The sequence below is a fragment of the Pezoporus occidentalis genome, unplaced genomic scaffold (genome assembly GCF_034315485.1).
Source record: "Pezoporus occidentalis ecotype Australia unplaced genomic scaffold, CSIRO_AGI_Poc_V1 ctg137, whole genome shotgun sequence".
In the NCBI taxonomy this organism is placed as follows: domain Eukaryota; kingdom Metazoa; phylum Chordata; class Aves; order Psittaciformes; family Psittacidae; genus Pezoporus; species Pezoporus occidentalis.
Genome location: NW_026913177.1, coordinates 1,943,868 through 1,965,316, shown reverse-complemented (window position 1 = coordinate 1,965,316; position 21,449 = coordinate 1,943,868). Strand labels below are relative to the sequence as shown.

Here is a 21,449-nt window from a genome sequence, read left to right as displayed (position 1 = left end):
CAGGAGCAGGACTGAACAGAAGCACCTGCAAATTAACTTGGGCGCTAGACAGATGGGCGCTGGGCAGGCTTGTGCCGGGGGGCTGCTGCTGTATTCTACCAGTACATCTTGACCCCCCTTCCCAGCACCCATGGTACTTTCATGGGTGTTTAGTTAAGCAGCGTCTTAGCGCCACTTGGGTGGACACACACAGTTACCTCTGCCAGCAGCTCAAAGTATGAGCCCCATGGGAGAGTCCGTACAGACCAGGAAGTTGGTCCTCACCCTGCCCCAATGGAAGCCATCACACAAACCCATGTCAGCAGGGCTGGATGCAGCCCTGCCTGCCTGTGCTGAGCTCTGTGCAGGAGCGGTGAAGCTTACGGCAATGGCAAAGAGCCACCCGTGGAGGAGGAGGCTCCTTAATGGGGGAGCACCCAGGAGACTGGTGAGAGCCTCTACCTCAGAGCTGCTGCTCTCGTCGGTTTCCACCCTCTCCACCAGCTACCCCATATCGGCAGCCACAGCAGTTTCGGAGCCAGAGTTGGTGTCCTGCAGCAGGTCCTTCGCAGGGAGCTGCTCACCTGCTTACAATACCAGAAGCAATTGTATAATATCACAAGTAATTAATTCAAAACAATATTACTATTCCTGCAACTAGTTGCCTCAACCAGGAGAGATTATGAAAACATGAAGTTAACTTTTTCCATATTTCTTCAAACCCCCAGGAGGTATCATCCTTGGCCATTTCATTAAATATTTTGTTTCCAAATTTCCTCCAGATCTGTTTCAATTCTGCCACTTTGATCGACGTAGGAACAGCAACTTTAACTGATTATGGAACAAACCCCTCCTTGTGAAGCCAATAACATATCTAGAGCCATTTGGCTTTGTAATGCCACGTTAGATAAGCTAATTATCTCTTCTTGTTCTGCTTGGATTATATCAGTGGTTTTATTTTCTATTTCCTCTATGGCTGCTGAGATATTTACGATTGCTTTCTCTAATTCACTTACTCCCAGAGATGGAATTAGCCATCTCACAAAACTATGAAATGCGGTGTTCCATTCAGCAATAGGGTTAAGTCCTTGCTTAATCAGTTTAGCAAAAGTTCTATCCCAGGTTCCAGAAGGATATATGTCAATAATAGTAAGATTGGGTATCATAGCACCTAAAGTTCATACCCCTTTCCATTTGGGGGGTAGGGTCTTATAAGCATTTTCTCCACATAATCAATACCATCCTTTCCCTTCAGGAACAGGCCACCACTGAACCATTATACCATCTATATTAATAGTGTGATTGCAATCTGAATAGTGACCTACACCTGTGGCATTTAAACAAACAATCTCATACTCTGGTTCCTGGTGTAATGCATTTTTTTATACAGGTATAATATTCTTTAATTGGATTAGGATTAACTATCCCAAATTTTAACCTTTCCCTTGGATATAGGTTGCCAGTGTTCACCCAGAAATTAGTCCATGAGATAGTGTTGGGAATTGGAATGCCAGGTAGGTCTGGATTTTCTCCTGATTTAGGCAACTGTGCACACACCCAACAGTCACTATGATTAAAAACCTTAGTAACATTCTGCATTAATTTCAGGTTTAAGTTTTGGTCCCAAGCTTGTACACCAGTTATCATATAAATCCTAATTATGACCAATGCAATTTCATACTTAAGGGTCCTAAAGGTTCGATCCACCATGCCTTCTCTGGTTCTGGTGCTTGCTTTATTCTTGGATAATGTATCGAAGCAGGTTGTTCCTTTACCTTCACTGATGTAAAGGTGGTCAGTAATATCTGGTACGGTCTGCTCCACTTCTCCTCTAGAGGCTCTCCTGAAAAATTCTTAACATAAACCTAGTCTCCAGATCTAAAAGGGTGAATCGGATAATCCAAGCTTCTTGCTCTTGTCCCTAATATTCTCTTATTTATTTCTTCTTATTGTTTTCCCAGATTGACCAGAAACTCTCAGAGATAGCCTTCTCCCACTTCCAGAAGACTTTCTCCTTTAAACTGGAACTGATATGGTCTTCCATATAAAATTTTACATGGCCTAGTCTCTTTCGACTGAGGTTTAGTTTGAATTCTTAATAGAGCCAGTGGTAAGGCTTGGTACCAATATAAATTCGCTTCCTGACATATTTTACTAATCTGTTGTTTGATCAGATGGTTCATCTTTTGTACTTGCCCACTGGCCTGAGGCCTGTATGGAACACATAGTTGCTAATCAATTTCTAATTTTTTGCTAATTTCTTGTAACAATTTTGCACTAAAGTGTGAGCCTCAGTCGGAAGAAATTGCCACTGGTACTCCAAAACAAGGTATTGTATCATTTAATAATGTTTTAATTACTTGTCTTGCATTATTTATTCTACAAGGGAATGCTTCTGGCCACCCTGAAAAAGTATCCATCAACACCAACAAATATCAATAACCTTCTTTTCTCAGTAATTCAGAAAAAACTGTTACTTCCTCTCCCAATTGTCCCAATTTGATTTCTATTGCCAATTTTAGGATTATTCTTGAGATAGAGCTCACATTGTCACTAATTGAACTATGGTATATAGATTCCTTCCTACAATTTGTTTGTCTAAGTATCTATACAAAGAGTTGCTAACCCAATGAGTTTTATTATGTTCCTCCTGACTAGCTTCCAGAGTTAATTATAGGGAATTACAATTCACCCATCAGGTATCTGAACCCAACCCTCTTTGTTTTCCTGTCCTTTCAGATCTTCAATCAACTTTCTATCCTCTTTTCAATATCTAGGATTAGCTTTCTCAATTGTTAGTTTGCCATCAGGGATTAAGGGAATAATTTTAGATTGTTCAGCTTCTTGTTTGGCTTCAAAATCAGTCAAATTATTTCCAGTATCCTGATGAGAGTCACCTTGTTGATGCTCTCTACAGTACATAATAGCTACTTCCTCAGGTAGCTGAACAGCTTCCAGTCGTTGTAGAATATCTGCAGCATGTTTAATCTGTTTCCCCTGTGTGTTCAAAAGTCCTTGTTCTTTCCAGATGGCACCATGTACATGGACCCCACCAAAAGAGTATTTAGAATCAGTCCAAATATTTATCCTTTTGTCTTTAGCCAATTCCAGGGCTCTTGTTCAGCATGTTCCAGAGGTTTTTCTTTCAAATCTGGTGGGCTCAAATATACTGTCTTTATAGTGGCCAAGCAGTTGTGTTTTAGTTCTGTCGGTTGTTCCTGCAAAAAAGGATGCTGGATCCATAACACTAGTGACACAATTTCTATATGATCATGCTCCACAAGGGTGACCTGGTATTTTAAAAAATGTGAAGGAGATAACCAGTGGGCTCCTTTCTGTTCCAGGACTGCTGGTATAACATGGGACATTAGCACAGTAATCTTTTGTCCCAAGGTAAATTTGCGAGCCTCTTCAGTATTCATGACAACTGCCGCTACAGCCCTTAGGCATCTGGGCCATCCTTTTCTTGCTTCATCCAGCTGTTTTGAAAAATACATCACTGCCCTCCTATAGGGTTCTAGTTTCTGAGCAAGGACCCCCAAAGCTATTCCCTGTTCTTCCTAGGAATATAGCCAAGTGGATTTAGTCACATCTAGAAGTCACAGAGCTGCAGCTCTCATTAGCTGTTTTAAATTTCTAAAAGCCCTCCTCTGCTGAATCAGTCCATTCCAAAACCAGATTACTTCCCTTTAACAGTTCATATAGTCGTTTTACCAGAACACCATAACTATGCATCATCCAGTCATTCCCAGGAACGTCTGGAGCTCCTTGACGGTCGACTGTCGTGGAGTTTGACAAATAGCTTCTTTTCTAGTGGTTCCAAGTTCTCTCTGCCCTCCTGTTATTTCATATCCTAGGTAGGAAACTTGGGTTTGTATTAGTTGGGCCTTTTGTCTGGATACCAAATAACCATTCAGTCCCAGGAAATTCAATAATCCCACCCTTCAGTGGACACATTCTTCCTTTGTTTCTGTGGCAATTAATAGGTCATCCACAGATTGTAAGAGTCCACGACTGAGTGGGTGGTTTCCATGATTCTAGTTCCAGTGCTAACTGATTTCCAAAAATCGTTAGATTGATTTTAAACCCTTGAGGGGTTAACTGTCCAAGTTAATCAGGTTTTTCTTACTGGAAATACAGGATTTTCCCCTTCAAAAACAAATAAATTCTGGTTTCCTTTGGCCAATGGTAAACACAAGAAAGCGTCCTTTAAATCCAAGACGGCAAACCATCTCTGGTTATTATTCAATTTAGTCAATAAGGTATACAGATTAGCTACTACTGGATTAATATCCTCTGCAAATTTGTTGATTGCTCTGAGATCTTGAACCAACCTCCAACTTTATTTCTTTACTGTCAAGACAGCAGTATTATATTCCAATTCACATTGAATTAATAACCTATATTTTAAAATGTATAATTTTTTTTTAATTCCCTTTGATCCTCCAATTTTAAGGGATATTGGGCTACACAGCATTGGGATAATCGGGCTACACAGCATCTGCTGCTTGCAAGTTGCCATATGAACAGCAGCCAAGCTGTTAGGGAAGTTTTGCTGGGTTTCTTTTTTCTTGAAGAGGAAATTCTAGCTGTCTCTAGATGAGGAAATAACACTGGAAAGCCTAACAGCTGCATTTTCACCAAGGAGCTCCATGTGACACAGCAAAAACTGTGGGTTTTTTCTGTTGTTGTTTCTGTGCTTGGTTTTGTTTGTTTTTAACAGTAAACACTCAGCTCCGAGTCACCTTTTAGCTGCGGAAGTTTAAGTCTTAGCCATGCAGATTGTGAGAAACCTGCTTAGCAATCAAAATTTCACAGCCGGGAATTGTGAAGCAAACAGCTTTTCAATAGCAACATGCTGGGTGCATCATCCACAGACAGATGAGCACTCCCACTCAACGGGTATTCACAGTTTATATACCTTTCTAGGTGTGTCTCCTGATTATGCCTCCCCTCTTCCGAGAGATGATTTAAATTTTCCACAAACCCAAACCCCTCCCCTCTGGTGGCTCTCGGAGGGTCTCTGGTGGTCGTAGGGAGGAAGGCTCCGAGTCCTCCTCACAAATCAACTTCTAAACTTGTGCATGCTTTCAAGCCCTGCAGTTACATAAACTCCTTATCTGTATTGTGTACAGATATTCCTATCACCGACCACAAGCTCCCCTGGCTGGGGCCCACAAGCTGGAACTCCGTGCCCTACAGACCTTCCGTTCTGCCTATAGCTCACTCATAACAAAGCCTCCTACATTTTTCTCACACAGATGATATGCAGAGAAACTTTCTTAAAACCATGGTCACATTATTAATGTAACCAAACCGTACCCGTTCAAATACATGCACGTGTATGTGCTAAGACTGTAAACCTCGCGGTGCAGGCAGGCGACCGAACACAACGCTGGCACTGCTCAGTCCCTCTTTGGAAAGCAGCACGGCATTTTAAGCGCCTCGGAAACTGCATTTCCCAGCCCTCAGCACAGCCTGTCGTAACCACAGAGGGCCTGGCAAAGGCGGCGGGAAATGCCAGGGTCATCGCTCCTCGGCACTCTAATGCGCGTTCAGCCCTCCACCTCCTCCCAAGCCTCAACGCGCACCGAACCGCCAGCGCCCGGGCACCGATCCCCGGCCCTCAACCCTGCCGCGGGTCCCCGCCAAGGCGCGGCCCGCAGCCGCCCGGGGTGGTTAAACGACACAGCGGGAGGCCACCCCTCCGACAGCTCTCCCCCTCCTCCCACAAGGGGCCTTTCCCGCGCGTGTCGGGAGCGCGGTCCATGGCGTGTAACAGCCGCTAAACCCCGCCCCGCATCACGCGCTCCACCCGCTCGCCGCAAGCCCCGCGCGCACCCCCGTCCTCTCCCTGATTGGCTGAGGGCTGCGCAGTTGGATAGTCAACATGGCCCGCGTGCGGCGTGGCGGCTGTAGCGTTGCTACTACCAATCGGCGACGCCTTTGCTGGGGGAGGCGCCCGCTCTTCGGCCAATGGGAGGGGGCTTTGTTATCTGTGGCGCAGCCCCTGTGAGCCTGCGAGGAGCCTGGCGGCTGGCGCTGCTGTTTCAGCGGGTGCGGGGGGACGCCGGCAGGTGAGGGCGTGGCGGGGTCGCTGCGCTGCACTCCCGGCCTCCGGGTGCGGGAGCGCGGTGGGATTGTCGGGCGGCCCGCCCCGGCCGCTGTGATCGCAGCGCGGGGACGGGACGGGGCGGGCGTGCGTGCGACGGCCTTTAGGGCCTGCTCTGGGGTGGAGCTTGGTGTCGGCCGGAGCCGCCTGGCCGGAAGGGCGGGCACGGCCCGGCTCGGCCTGGCAAGGCACCATTTTAAGGTTGGCTTGGGAAGTTTGGACTGAAAGGGAAGCCTGTGTTACCCTGGGTCGGACGGAAAGGGAAGCCTGTGTTACCCTGGGTCGGACGGAAAGGGACACATCGATCCCGGCCACACGTATAGCCGCTATGGCCCGCCCTGTGGAGCCTGGCAGTGAGCCCTCATTTCTCCGCCTTCCCGGGGAAGCGGGGAGGAAGACGGTGGGAGGGCTGTTTGTTGTGAACGGTTTGTCTCTCCGTGGTGCTCGGTTTGAGTCAAACCCGTAGCCGCTTAGGTGAGGTGCAGTTCTGTTGTTCCACTTCATCCACGATCATGTGTTACCTTAGCGCAGTGAGGGATTCTGGGGATTCAGTTTTTCATTTCGAGGTCCCCGGCGGTTGTTTACCGTATGTAACACCAGCGTTTGTAGGATTTCTCTGGCTCCGTTCCTGTAACATGTGCTTACAAAGCTTCAAAATCAAAAGGTGGAGAGACAGGTATGTGAGTTATAGGTGGAAGGAGAACCATGAGGCAATTTTTTATAAAGCTGTCTCTAACCAAAATCGTATATCCTGAAGAAAACTTCTAAGGGGAGCTTAAGTGTTGCTGACATTCAGAGTTCGTGGAACTGGTTAATGAGTTTCTTTCTCTAGACTTTTTTGTTTTTCATAATTGCTTCTAATTTTTTAAAAAGAAAGAGGAAGTATCAGACTATTATGTTTGTGGCTTCCCACAGGGTTGCTGCATCCCTGTCGCTCTAAATCAGAAGCCATAACTTTCCCTTCTTATTTGTTGTAGTTACAAATAAACAGTAACAGTTGTGGGTATAAGCCTTCCTGTGAGCTCAGGAGGCTGTTAGTTTTGGGCTTCATGTTCTGGTTGTATTTAGGAGGTTTGTAAAACAAGATGTGAGCTTTTTTAGTAGGGAAAGCTTAACTCTGTATGCACTTCTGTTTATGAATATGCCTTGCCACTAAATGTACTGACTTCTCCTTTAAAGTGGCATCCTTCAGGATACTGCATGTGCTTATAATGAACTTTTGCTATCTTAGTTTGGAACTGATATCATCTAGTTTGCATCATCTGTCTTGGTGAGCATCGAGTTTACATTTTCTTGCTGTTTTAAGTGACTAATTGTGTGCAACATTTGTGCTAGGCAAATTGCAGTGGCCTGCTTTGTGGGGCAAGTGGTTAATGTAGTCCCCTGTTTCCCAAAGCTTCATGTCTGCATTAGGCATATGAAAACAGTTAACTGTCCAGAAGAAATAAAGCTATAAATCTGCCCTTTTATTGGTGGTGGTAGCAATAATAATACTATGCTATTATTTTCTTGGAGTTCTGGTAGTTTTATTGTTTTTTTTTCTTGAATGTCTGCAAATTGAGCTCACTTGCTTAGAAAGTAACTAAGGCAGTAAATGTGAAGGCTCAGTGCTTTGCTGATGTACATTTTCAACAAGGTGTGCATTTAACTTTGTCTCTTTAAAATCACCCTCCTCTGTCCTCCCCTGCTCTCACCAGCGTTTACCAGTCTTCTTAGTGACTGTGGTGGTGAAGTCATTGGAAGACATCTGTAATGCAACTTGGAATCACAAGCTGTTTTGTAAGAAAGCTGCTGACATATTTATGTACTTCTTTTTACTTCTTAGTTGCTGAAGGAGCAGCTTTGAGGAGCAAAACAAGAATTAAAGTATGTATTTGCACCAGGGAATGTTGGTTTGGGGCTTTTGGGGGGTTGGCTTTTTTTTGGTTTGGATTTTTATTTTTTCTCCCCCCTTGGTATTCAGGTGAGTGGATTTTGTCAGAAGATGCCCAATTCACGAGTGTTCCTGTGGAGAATTAAAAATGAATATATTCAAGTTACGGGAGCTTTATTCCATCTGTTCCAAAGACGGATAAGGATGGCATGTGGATCTTGTCTTCCCTCATAGGGCTGAGAAGTAATTCCCTTTAGGAAATACAGCACAAACAACTGAGCAGAATCATTTGTATGAGGAGTGAAACACACCTGGTCTACAAGAAGCCTTGTTTGTTCCTGGAGTTGATTTGTGGTGTGGGCTCATGCTTTTTTTGGTAGATGTTAAGTAAATTTACTTGCTGTGAAATAATCCAAGGTATAATTTTAGTACTTTTGTAAATTAACAAACCTTTTCAACTCTGTTTAAAGTTGTTGTGAAAGTGTTGCTTTTCCAGTTTGGAGCAGGAATGGGTGTTTCCAGATGGGAGAGTGCATGTGATCTCTGGGCCCCCTGCTCTGGCTGCCACTCAAGGTCTCATTAACACTTAACTTCTTCTTTGGTAGCCCTGTATTGGAAGCTGGCCTAAAGATCAGCCTGCTTGGCATTTGTAAAACCTCAGAAATCAGCCCTGTCAACTCTCATGAATGATGGGAGGTTCTTTTTTTTCTAAATTTGACTTGCAGACCAACATCTACTTTCTTGCAAGCTTGATAGTGGAAAGTATCACCTGTGCTTCCTGTGTATGGTGTGTAGTGATTACTTGGATTTGTGATGAACTGTTTAGAATGGGGGGGGAGGGTGTGTGTGGAAAAATAACCAACCTGTATTACTAAAATAGATGTACAGGCTTGGATTTTCACCCCAGTAAAGAAGTAATAGTGATATAAATTAGGCAATCTGTCTCCCTCTGGTTTCTTAGGGGAGCTAATTTAAGTCCTGGGGGCTGGGGTAGCTCTGCTAAACTTGGTTCCAGTCATTGCTCGTACCAAGACTTCAGCTTCTGTGGTTCCTCTTTTTTTTTCCTCACTCCTGATAAATAAGTTCAAGGCAAATCTTTACACAGGGGTATCTGCCTATGTAGCTGCTGTCAAAAGCCTTTTTTTTTTTTTTTTTTTTTTTTTTTGGTAAATAGTTTTCTTTCATCCAGTGTTCTGCTTCTCTTTATCTAGCACTAGTTTTAGCTTGTTATTCAGTATAGTGCAGCAGAAGCAGCTATTCACAAAAATAGCCTTGATTAGACAGGCAGGTGAGGTGTATTTGTCTGCTCAGGTCACATAAGTAAAAAGTCATTCTGAAGTTATAATTAATTTGAAGTTCCATTGTTGTCAGATTAGGCATAGTAATAGAGCATATGCAGAGATTAAAAATTCATTATTTACTGTGGTACTGTCAAGGAATTATATCTTCCTCCTTGGCTTGTTTTTTTTATTATTTTTATTTTAAATTTATTTTTTTTTTTTTAGCTAACAGAATGCAGCACTAGTGATAATTGTGTTCAGACTGTGGTACTTATCCTCAGACTGAAGACTTATGACCTGGTAGAAGTGGATTTTTCTTTTTCTGTTAAGTGAAAGCACCTGACAGACTTTTTAAAACTACGAGCAAGTTCCAGTTGGGATTGGGTGTTATGGTAGACATTCACTTTCCTGTAAGATATGATGCATGATGAATTTCTTAGAAAAAAACAGCAGCTGTTAATTAATATTGAGGTTTTAAACGATGACGTGTTCTATTTTCATCTGCTATTGAGGTAAACAAATTACCATCAAAGTATTTTTAAACAATGTATTTCAACTTGCAGGTGGATACAGACAAACAGATGGCAGATAACAGGTATGTTGGTCTGTTGGAGTTAATTCAAGGTAGTTGGAGCCAACTGTATCTGGTCTTCTGAGGGAGAGTATTTGTTCTACCTATGAAGAATGGATTACCTAACTTGGATAATCATAGAATCATGGAATGGTTCAGGCTGGAAAGGACCGTAAGATCGATCTAGTTCCAGCTCCCTGCCATGGGCAGTGATGCCTCACAGTAGACCATGTTGCCCAAGACTCTGTCCAGCCTGGCCTTGAACACTGCCGTGGATGGAGCATTTACCACTTCTTTGGGAAACCTATTCCAGTGCCTCCCCAGCCTCACAGTAAAGAACTTCTTCCTTGTATCTAACTTGAACTTCCTCTGTTAAAGTTTGAACCCATCACCCCTTGACCTATCACTACAGTCTCTGATGAAGAGTCCCTCTCCAGCATCCTTGTAGCCCCCCTTCAGGTACTGGAAGGCTGCTATGAGGTCTCCAAGCAGCCTTCTCTTCTCCAGGCTGAACAGCCCCAGTTTTCTCAGCCTATCTTCAAACGGGAGGTGCTCTACCCCCCTTATCATCCTTGTGACCCTCCTCTGTACTTGCTCCTATAGCTCCATGTCCTTATGTTGAGGATACCAGAACTGTACATGTTACCCAAGTGGGGTCTCACAAGATCAGAATAGAGGGGCATGATCACATTCTTCAACCTGCTGGTCATGCTTCTGATGCAGCCCAGAATAACATAGTCTTACAGGAATTAAATGGCAATATTTTTTTTCTAACTAGACTGTGTTTCCTTACAGCAAGTACAAAATGCTTGCTTCATACTTACAGGAGAAGCTGAGATTGTAGTGTATCAAATACAGAATTCCTCTGTTCTTGGATTAACATAATTTGTGTTGTCTTAATAAAGTTTTCAGCATTCATATTCAGTGTCTCTTCAAGCCCTCAGAGAATTTAGTCCTCAGTGTTTCTATAATCTGTATGATTTAAGCATGCAGAAGGCAGTGTTCTGTTTTCTAGTCTTAATTGCATTTTTGGAATAAGTAACAGTGGTGTTAAACTGGTATAAATGCATATGTATGTGATGCTGGCCTTTCGGGGGTAAGCTGGATAAGCTAGTCTATCTGGTAACTAATAATACCCAAATACCCATTTTGCCTATATTGTATCTTTGCTCCTTTTGTGTTTGAATTAAGGTTAATTTCGGCAATACCCATTCTGCGTTTTGCAACCTACAAATTAACAGGGAAAACACGGAAAGCTTGGTGGGAGTTGACCCGTTCTGGGCCCTGTCTTTCTTCAGCACAGGAAGTTTCATTGAAGACATTAAGGCAGAGAGGTGGGGAGGACAGGGTATTTTCTTAGAGTAGAAGCAAATGTTTTTAATGTTAATCAAAACACTTGCTACAGAGTTTTGATTTTTTTTTTTTTTTTTTTTAATCTTCCTTTCTCACCTGAATCCCTTCTCATGTTTTCCTTCATCACTTACACTAAAAGGGTGTCTTGTATTTTTCATTTGTGAGTAATGACATCTTCCTGTTCAGAGTGACCTAGTACAGAAGAATAGTCAGCCAGGCATTCACTTAATTAGATTAATTTATCTGTCAAGTGTGGTTTGGTTTTGGGCCTTTTTTTGTGTGTTTTGTGTTTTGTTTCGTTTCTTTTCTTTTTTTTCTCCTTTTGCATCCTGTTCATCTGAGGAGAACTAGTTTCATATCCAAATATCCTAGTTCTGAGAAGCTTGTAGACATAAATACATATCTTCTATAAATGTGTATGGTACTAATACTTGTCCTGTAGTAAACACTGAAAAAATTGAGAATACTTTTGTTCTTAAATGCTAAAATTTTTATAAAGGGATGCCTTTTTAACATTATGGTTTTAATTCTTTTAGTAAAACGGAAGATACTCCTTCAGATTCTGTGGAGGCTGCTAAAAATGCAAGCAACAAAAAAGGTAAAAACTGCATAGTAGTAGGTGACATTACAAATGTGTTGTGTACTGCTGCTTTGTATATTGAAGCTTCTTTATCCACAGTTCCAAAATCTTTATAGTCAAAACTACATGTGTTCCCTATTGAAAGCAAAGCAATGGCTTCTAGTGTAGCTGTTCACTTTCTCATGTTTTCCATGTTTGTTGCAGCCAAGAGCAAAATAGAGGCTATGTTTTAGTGACAGCGAAAGTATTTTTGTCTATGTTGTGGCTAGGATGCTTCTCTATGCAAGTGTCTGATAAGTTTTCATGCAAATAAGGCTGTATAGACTAGCTTTTAACAACATGTAATCTTTATCAGCATAATTATTAAAATAAGCAGTCCATATCTGTGCTAACTCTTTACTATCTTGTATGTAGGAAAACACATTTTCATAATATGTCTTCCTGAGGTTTTTATTCTTTGTTTGGAAGGTCTGCAGATAGCTATTGAATAATGTTTTTTCAGATAAACCTGTGTGTGGAAAAGCTACAGTCCCATTGCTATTAACTCAGATGCTCAAATTTACAAGTTATAATGAAATACATTTCACATATGTAGTCATCAAATGTTGTTTAGGTCTCAGTAAAAAAAATTAGCCTTTGTGACTGGCAATTGGAAATGACATGTGAACTGGTAGACACCATTGAGTAATTCTTATAGTCAAGTTACATTCAGAAAAAACAACAGCCCCAACAAACAATAAAACAACACACAAACCCAACTATATAAAAGCTTCATCAAGTTAGTGTGCTGTGCGTTTTATCGGTTTTTAATGTCTGGGGAGAAGAACAGTGAGAAAGAATGGAAAGATTTAAAAAGCAAACGTCTTCCCACTGTGCCCATCTGTGTGGTTATTAGTAAGGATTTTTAACTCTTAACCAGAGGTATTTTAGATCTGACCTCCCATAGAAATGGCCTTCTGTGAACTATTGTGATGATTGAGGAGTCTTGCAGGTTTTAGAAGTATCCTGATGTAAAAAAGTAGTTATTAAGGAAACAGTCATAGTGCTATCCTGCTGTGTTGTACAGTGCACAGTTTTCATAATTTTTTTCAGAAGTTGGTCTAACTGGAAAACACTTTGGAAGTATAATTCAGTAATTTTCTTGCAAATTTATGTGTGGTTGATAAGCTACGGCTAATATAGAGAATAGAGAAACTCCTATTTTGCATTTTCTTACATGAAATTTGCTCATCATCAATGTGCAGCTTGCTTCTGAAAGCAAAGATTTGACATATTCGCAAAAAGGCACATTTTATATCACTATCTAATTTTATCTTTCTGAAATCTCATCCTGAGGTAATTTTGCTTGAGTTATTGGTTAACAATAGTGGTGCTGTTTGAGATCCTGAAAATAGTATTTTTACTGTGACTACACTAAGATGCATATTATGACAAAAGTACTACAAATATATTCAGATTTGTTTTAAAAGTGGTTTTCTGTCTTCATAGAAAAGCTGTCAGACCAAGTGATGCAAAATCCACAGGTCCTGGCAGCTCTGCAGGACCGTCTTGACAACACAGTGCTTACTCCTTCAAGTTACATTGAAACGTAAGTACAGGGCATAACAAAAGTCTTGAATGGCTGAAAGCATAGTAGAATATTATTACTGTGTAATTAAGTTAGGAAATTAGACCAAATTATTTACTTAAGAAGAATGGTTGATTTAAATCATGATTCATGGTGGCCTACTTCTGGAAGGAAGAGTTAAGTTTCAGTTACACAAAATTGCAAACAATTTTTCTGGTTCAGTATTTTTCTTGGCTATCACTGTTGTCTTTTTGTGTGTTTTTTTTTTTTTTTTTGTGGTTGGTTTGTGTTTTGTTTTGGTTCCACACCCCCCCCCTTAGAAATATGTGTAGTCTGTTCCACTCTCTCCTCTTCCCTATTTGCCTTCTGTGACCTGTATTCTGTCAGGGCATGCACGACATTGGTTCTTCTTCAACATGTAGTGGAAAGTTCTGGACCTGTAAATCCCTAGTTTGAGGCTTAGTTTCCTGTTAACTGTAGATGTATAAACTCTTGCCTTTAGCAGATATTTGTGCTTTTATTTCTTGACTGGGAATAGCTGATAGACCTCTTTTTTTTTTTTTTTTTTTGGGGGGGGGGTGTGTTAAAATAAAAAATCCCCAAACAAAACACACACACAAAAAAAAAAAAACAACCCAAAAAACTGGTATAAAATTTCTTTTTACCTGACTATTTAATAACTTAAAATACAGATGGGGAATGTGTACTTCTGAGTATGATCCATGAATCAGAACTTTCCCTTGTGGAATCCACAGTTCTTATTTGTCATGGATAGATCTGCATAACTTGGTCTCAAAGCTTAAGTGTAAACCAAGGTATTAATTTCAGATCTGTGAACTACACAGGAAGGGTGGTGGCCACAGGGAGTGGAACAGAAAACGCCTTTAAGAACAACTTGGATAGGAGAGGATACTTCAAACTTTTTGAGATAGGGTTTGAAGAAATGCTTATATTTGATGCAAGCCTTTTATTTAAAGATTGCACTCAGTTACAAGCTTATTTCACAGTAATTTGTTAAATAATGCTGAGGCAACTGTCTTTTAATCTTAAGAATTTTTTTTGCTTTTTAGTTTACCAAAAGCAGTGAAAAGAAGAATTGATGCCTTGAAACAGCTACAGGTGAAATGTGCCCATATAGAAGCTAGATTCTATGAAGAAGTACATGATTTAGAGAGAAAATATGCAGCACTCTATCAACCCCTTTTTGATAAGGTGGGAAGACCATGTATATAATCTGTCTCCTTCTAGCTGAGTCATTTCTGTTTGCATATATGTAATTCCACATTGTCAACTACATTCCTGGTTTTTCCAATACAGAGAAGAGAGTTTATTAATGGGGAAGCTGAACCTACAGATGCAGAGTCAGAATGGCACAGTGAAAATGAGGAAGAAGATAAACTAGCTGTGAGTACAAGTTGAGTAATGAACTACAGATATATCACATTGTGAGAATTAATTTCTGTACAGTGTTTTCCATTGAAAGAGTCATCTTTTGGAAATAAAGGTCTTATAATTAATGTGCCCTTGTGATGAGTCACTGCTATGTCCAGTGAAAGCTTTTAAAAGTTTAGCCTTTTTTTTTCGCATTTGTAACTTGGGTGAATTGAAAACTTGCCTTTGTTTGCACTGTTCGTAACCTGTTAGCAGTATCTTTCTGATAATGGGTTCCATTCCAGTGCTACATGATACCCCAAAGTAATAAAAGGCTGGCTGTTTGTCTGCCTGACTGCTTTATTTTGGGAGACATAATTAGCTTGCTTTTCCATAAATACAGATTAAGCACATCACCTAGTCATAAAATTAAGTTGACCTAATAAAATGCATTCTGGCTGGTGGATTCTTACTTGCCTGTTGAGTAGGAGCTAGATTTAGGAGGGACAATATTTGTAGGCTGCCTTTTGCTCTCCTATCGTCTTTTTTTGAGGTGTATATTCATGGCTTCTCTGTCTTGGAGAAGCAACCTGCTTAGAGTGCTGAGTTTGCCATTCTGTCAGGCTTTTTTTTGCATTTTTTTCCTTGGCATGTTTTCCTTCAGTTTCCTTTGGATACTGTTCTGTATACAAAGCAAATTGTTCTTTGTTTTTTACTGATCTCAAGAGATTTAGCATGACATGGTACTCCATATGCATAAGCAAAAAAAGTTTGTTAGTCTTTGTGTAAATACAGCATTGACAAGCCATTTTCCATGCAATTATAGGATAAGAACCATGTCTAGGTAGCAAGTTAAAATGCTGTTTCGCATTCTTGGCTAGTCATAACCCCAGTAGCTTCTGTTAAGATGAGCTTGCATGTTTGCTGCTGTCTAGTGGCGTGAAAGGAAAGGTGCAATACAAGTAGTTCAAACTGCCAATTTCCAGGTTTTGGAGGGATGGAGAAGCGACTTAGTCATTTTTCTTCTCTATAATACTTGATATCAGTTATGTGTAGGGGATCCTGTGTTGCAAATATTGCTAATTAAAGACACTGTAATGATGAAAAATAACCATGAAACTGAATCTTACCTACTATTCTGCAAAATTGGGAAGCCAGAATGGTACTTCAGAGGGGCAAAGGTTAAAATTTAAGGTTTTAGATGAAACAGTGGCATGTGAAGATATAGGAATTACATTAATAGAAAAGTAGGAATGTATTTATATTTTCCTGTTTGGATAATGATAGAAATATTTTTTAATTCTTTGTTTGTCAAGTCATTGAAACTGTTACTAGGGCTATTTAGTTTTGGTACAGAAGAATTCCAAATAGGTTGAAAGTAAATCTGAATTAAATGTATGTATGTTCGGTTGCGTAAATAAACCTCGTGTCTCTTAATTTATAGAAAAAAAAAAGTAAATTTTAAATGTTCCTTAAACACAGCTTCTTATATGGCAAATGTTTTGTACATCTACCTCTGTTAAATATATTGAGAATTTTTAATTTTTTTAATTTTTTTGTATTTGTTTCCCAGGGAGACCTGAAAAATGTAGTGGTAATAGAAGAAAAAGCAGAAGAGGCAAATGTCAAAGGAATTCCAGACTTCTGGTTTACCATCTTTAGGAATGTAGATATGCTAAGTGAATTAGTACAAGTAAGTTTTTCCTCTGAAATGAATAATTTTTGTTCTGTCTTTAAACAAATTGATAATTAATAGTAAGTGCTTGTGGAATGTGTGTGAGACACCAGATCTTTGTGTCTTCAGAATCCCTAATCTTATTCCTAAAGATGCTTGAAAGGTTAATGAGGGACAAGAAAAACAGCTGACCCAAAGTGCAAAACACTGTGTGGATGTTTAAGATCTTTTAACAGCATTTGTTTGGTAATAAAATGCAAGTTTATGTGTTACTTACAACAGCCATTCCCCTGTAGTTTTGTTAATTTAGTTGTAAAGGCTTATTTTGCACAGATATTATAAGCATACACATGGATTGGTTGAATTAATGTTAAATAGCCTATGTGGTTTTGCCCTCAGTTACGTTAATGCTTATAGTACTGTTGAGGAAGAATTCCCTGAAGTGAATCTTTCTAAGAGTCTCACCAGCCATAAATATCCTGAAGGAATTTTATTTTCAGTTGTGTTCGTGCAGCCTAGCATGGTAGCAGCTTTATTTGTTGAAGATGAGACCTAACAACTGAGAATTTGGCACAGGGTGTTTGCATCTGCAATTAAGAAATCTGGATCAAAATCTGAACTTTGTTGAATAATTACAAGGTTGGTTTATTCTTTTTTTTTCTTAAGAACAGGTTGAACAAGCAAGATAGGTAGCTAGGTTAAAATTTTGTTCTTCTGAATATTGCCTGCTGAATAGGATTTTCAATTTTTTTTTTTTTTCCTTAGGAGTATGATGAACCTATCTTGAAACATCTGCAAGATATTAAAGTTAAGTTTTCTGAACCTGGACAGCCTATGGTGAGTTTTCTCTAGTTGTTTCTTATGAAGATTGTAGTTACGAAGTGAACAGCATTTCAAAATTCTTATTCCACTATTTTTGGCTGGTGTGTGTGTGGAGCTTCTTTGTAGGCTAATATCTTCATGCTTTCCTGAACCTTTACTCTTTCATTCTTAACTTGGTATCATTGTAGTTTCTAGATCAAAATTCTAGCTGAATTCCATCTAGTTTTTATTTTCTTCTTCTCTCTTAAATTTCAAATGAGTTACTAATAAAGCTACATGGCTGCTTTTGATCTGAAAATGAATTGCAGAAAAAAATCTAGATGCTACTTGCTATACTGAATATAGTGTAGCTACATGACTTAATCAAAACCAGTGATGATGAATGCTATGCCTATTGGAAAGGGTAGGAAAATACTAGTCTTTTGAAAGTGTACCTAGTGGGTAATTTTAAAAGTGCAACTTCGCTTTTTTGTTGTTTTTTTTTTTTTTTCCCAAAATTGTTTTTCTGTTTAATTTCAGAGTACAGAAACAGATACTATGTTTGAAAAGAAGCTGTTCTTTTGCTTATTTAGTTCATGCAGACTGTTCTTGAACTCCTTTGGAGGGGGAGGCAGGGAGGATGTGTAAGCTCAAATCCCACCTTTCTTTCTTTAAACTTTATCATTGTGGCTTTCTCCTTATGTTTGGTTTTTTTTGTTTTGTCTTGTGGAGTTAGAGTTTTCTGATAGTATAAAGAAGATTTTTTTTTTTTTTTCCTAAGTACCTTTAAGTATTATAAAAGTTGATAATAGCTGAAAGTGTTTGGTTTGGGGTTTTTTTATTGTTTGTCCTTGTTTTTCTGTTGTTAGTACCAAGTAATACACTTTAATAATAGGTAAAAGAAGTGGTATGGACAGAGAAGAGAGCAAAGTAAAGTATTCTGAGAACACTGTATTCTGAGAAGTTGGTCATTTTTCTCTTGAAGCGTATCTGTGGGTGTTTGGGTGATTTGGGGATAGTTTTTTTTGCCTACAACATTTTTATGTTCTTATTCAGCTTTGTTTTACAGTACCTTAAGTTGAAGAACTGCTCTTAAAACATCAGTGGTTTTATCTTGTCTTGCACTGTTCATAGCCTCTGACAGCATGTTTCTGTGAATAGGTTCCATTCCAGTGCTATATGAAATCCAGTAATGGAAGGCTGACAAACTCCATGTCCCTTCTGTATTTGGAGACAAAAGGATGCATTCCTAACTGCTTGAATAAAACCTGTTGTCCAGTTTGTGTGTGACTGTCTTGTCTGAAATGCTCTGGCTGTTGAAAATTGGTGCACCAATGGTAGCTTTGTACTGTAAGAAGTTCACATACCAGTGTGCAACAAATACACTAATTCTACTTGGGATTGGGCTTTGCCACTAGAAAATATACGTGATAGTTAGGAATTCTTTGATTTACTGTTGACCCAAAGTGATGAACTGTAGTTAATGGACCTTCAAAGGTAGATTTACCTGGCTACAGTTATGATGCTTAAAAGTTCTGTTTGCTGTAGCCTATATATAAACTTTTAACTGCATGAAATGTAAGTAATTCCCTTGCTATTTTTTATTTATTTGTAATTTTGTGAATAAATGTACATATGTTTGTATAAGTGTAATTTCTCATTGTATGTATTTGGACATTGGGATTGTTAGCTAGCATGCTCAGACATGGATGATGCATCTGGGTATAACTTACTAGCTTGAAGTAAGAAAGTTCTCTGGTTTTGGGAGTGTTGGTTTTTTTTGGAGTTTTTTTTGTGGGTTTCGTTTTTTTGTTTTGTTTAACTTAATAAGAATATCTCACACTACAGGGAAAATAGAGAAATACATGCTACAAAGGTAAGCTGGTATCAAAAGGAAAGATGTCCAAATAAAGACTACTGGAAATGTCTCCTAATTAGCAGGGATAGCATTAAATACTGAAATGCAGTCTCTGCAGACATTTTTGTCCTGCTAGTCCTTGGGATCCTACATGCTAGGTAGTGCCACTGGTTACCTGTTTATAACCCCACTGATGATTTGTGGGGTTATTTGGGTACAAGTGGTAGCTGTGGTGGCAGTTGAGCTGAGTTTGTAAGTCTTCCCCTGAGCATGTTTGCCAGAGAGATTTGCCTTAGCTGAAGGCGCTTACCAAACCATACTAGCTGTCTTGAATTGCTTTAAAATGGAAGTGAAGCTGAAATAGGCTATGTGAAGCCAACAGATACTCCAGTACACATCTAGTTCCAGTCTCCATCACTCCTTAACCACTGTCTTTTCAGATTTCAGTCGTATGAGTTGATTTCATGGGGTCTTAGACTTAAGGGTCTTTGGGTAATGAGTGAAGGATAAATATCTTTGATGAATAGGCTGTTCTCCCTGGATTTAGTTAACCTGTCCCCACATGGTGGGCAGAGAGAGTATGGCAAGACAGACTTGGGTGATAACAGACTGTTTTCTGGCCAGAGTCTGAAGAATGCCTGGGGAAGTATATTCAAGGCCAGTGTTTTTGGCACTCATGTGTTATGTATGCACACTAGGTCTAGTTCCTATGGCATGTTGTTGGAGGAGTAAATAAGATACTTAATGTTCTGCATGCTGTGGCTGTGCAGTAGGTATGGTGATGTTGGGGAGGGGGAGTTGACTTCCAGTTGCTCTTTGTTGATGTTGAAGTCGCCCGGGTTATTTTCCTCTTTCCAAGAAACTAAAGCAATGCTGCTGAAAAGCTTTGTTTCCCCTGTTCCAAGGCAATTCTAGTTTTGTTTTACTTTTAAATAGTTCATAGTTGATCCTGAGTGCAAAGTGGGCATATGTAGCATTGTGTAAGCGGTTTTGAAAGCTTTACAGATTAGAAAATTTATGCATTGTGTATGCTGCAGTTTTCCGTAGCTGGAACCTTTTGTTCTCATGTAAGAAACTGAATTTCTGCAGCCAATTTTCAGGTACCACAGGAGGTTCAAACATAAGCAGAAACACCTGCTTCAGGCTGTAACCTGTCAAGACATGTATAATCTTAGGCTTCGGTTTAGAAAGTCAGTGTTTGTCTGTGGGATTTTCTATTATCAAATGGAAAAAAAAGAAAAGTCTGGCTCATGGTGGAGTGCTCTGTTTACAGACTCCTGCATTCTAAATTTTTTTTTTTTAAATTAGAAATAAAGTCTCTTTCAGTTTCTTAAGATCATGACATTGAATGATCAGAGTGCAGAGTAGCAGAATGTGATGGTGTTAAGTCTGATGTCAGAATGACTTCAAGAACTTCATCACCATAGTCAAAGGAAGATGTCTGGGCTTCCACAGAAGATGATACCAAGACTTTTCTCAAAGTATTTATTTCTAAAATTGCTTTTAAGACAGCAGTTCTGTATGTAAAGATGAATTAAATGTAGCAATTATCTGATTGTAATTTGAATGTTTAATACAAGCCAAGGTTGTTCTAGCTTCCTGCATGTTCAGAATTTGTTAACATGTTTCATTTCCTGCTTCTACTGTAGTTCAAAAGATAGGTTTGCCATCAAATTCTTACTTTCTCCTGTATTCAGAGTTTAATGGTAATTCTGCTGATGCACTTTCAAAAATAAATATTAGTGGTAACATTATAATGGAACTTTCTTCTAGTCTTTCTCATTAGAGTTCCACTTTGGGCCCAATGACTACTTTTCTAATTCAGTCCTGACAAAAACATACAAGATGAAGTCAGAGCCAGACAAGACGGATCCCTTTTCATTTGAAGGACCTGAAATAGTTGATTGTGAGGGGTAAGGAAAACTTGATATTTAATTCTCATGTCTCTTCTGGAAGTCTAGTGAGTTGGGCACCACATGGGTTTTATTTGGGTAAAATACTGTTCTGTCCAACCTAACCCTTTCTCTGGTCTGTAATCAGTGTTCAGTGCTGCAGCAGAGCTGAGACAACTGAAAAATTGTTTTGAATGTTCATTTTCTTAGCTTCCTTGATGTTTTCTCTGATGCTTTTGGGTGTGTTTTTTGTTTGGGTTTTTAACCCCTTCAAGGGTATGTTTCTGGGGTTTGGTGGGAGGTTTTTTTTGTTGTTGTGTTTAGAATTCTGAGGAGTTTGGGGTGAGGTTAGGAGTGAAGGACTTTTGGGTGTGTAGAGTTTTGGTGGGTTCTTTTCCTCCCTCTCTTTCCTTTTCTTCCCTCTTTCCTTTTCCTCCCTCTCTTTCCTTTCTTGGTGGGGGGTTTTTGGGGTGTTTTAATTTGTTTTTTTTGTTTGTTTTTTGGGGGTTGGTTTTTTGACTGTTTTTTGTTTCTGTT

At 39.7% G+C, this 21,449-nt stretch overlaps 1 protein-coding gene, 1 long non-coding RNA gene and 2 other non-coding genes across 8 annotated transcripts in view; all 4 read left to right on the top strand.

Moving 5' to 3' along the window:
• The first annotated feature begins 626 nt into the window (after positions 1 to 626).
• On the top strand, positions 627 to 2,335 carry LOC134158955 (uncharacterized). The gene is made up of 2 exons (XR_009962967.1): positions 627 to 881; positions 929 to 2,335. It is a non-coding gene; the product is annotated as an uncharacterized LOC134158955 (long non-coding RNA).
• Positions 2,336 to 5,923: 3,588 nt separating this feature from the next.
• NAP1L4 (nucleosome assembly protein 1 like 4) overlaps positions 5,924 to 21,449 on the top strand; it is a 28,027-nt gene continuing 12,501 nt past the window's right edge. For 4 of the 5 annotated variants that reach the window (XR_009962966.1, XR_009962965.1, XM_062609409.1 and 1 more), the window contains exons 1-8: positions 9,808 to 9,839; positions 11,705 to 11,766; positions 13,237 to 13,336; positions 14,386 to 14,527; positions 14,633 to 14,719; positions 16,260 to 16,379; positions 17,127 to 17,198; positions 20,794 to 20,933. Coding sequence is in view for 3 of the 5 variants with exons in the window: in XM_062609409.1 (XP_062465393.1) it covers positions 9,826 to 9,839; positions 11,705 to 11,766; positions 13,237 to 13,336; positions 14,386 to 14,527; positions 14,633 to 14,719; positions 16,260 to 16,379; positions 17,127 to 17,198; positions 20,794 to 20,933 (737 nt within the window). In the remaining 2 variants the exon portion in view is untranslated. Of the gene's footprint in view, positions 6,057 to 7,916; positions 7,958 to 9,807; positions 9,840 to 11,704; positions 11,767 to 13,236; positions 13,337 to 14,385; positions 14,528 to 14,632; positions 14,720 to 16,259; positions 16,380 to 17,126; positions 17,199 to 20,793; positions 20,934 to 21,449 lie in introns of those variants that run through there. The other variant, XM_062609408.1, reaches the window with a different exon arrangement.
• On the top strand, positions 14,937 to 15,064 carry LOC134158962 (small nucleolar RNA SNORA54). Its single transcript, XR_009962968.1, has one exon. It is a non-coding gene; the product is annotated as a small nucleolar RNA SNORA54 (small nucleolar RNA).
• LOC134158963 (small nucleolar RNA SNORA54) lies at positions 18,282 to 18,401 on the top strand. The gene has a single exon (XR_009962969.1). It is a non-coding gene; the product is annotated as a small nucleolar RNA SNORA54 (small nucleolar RNA).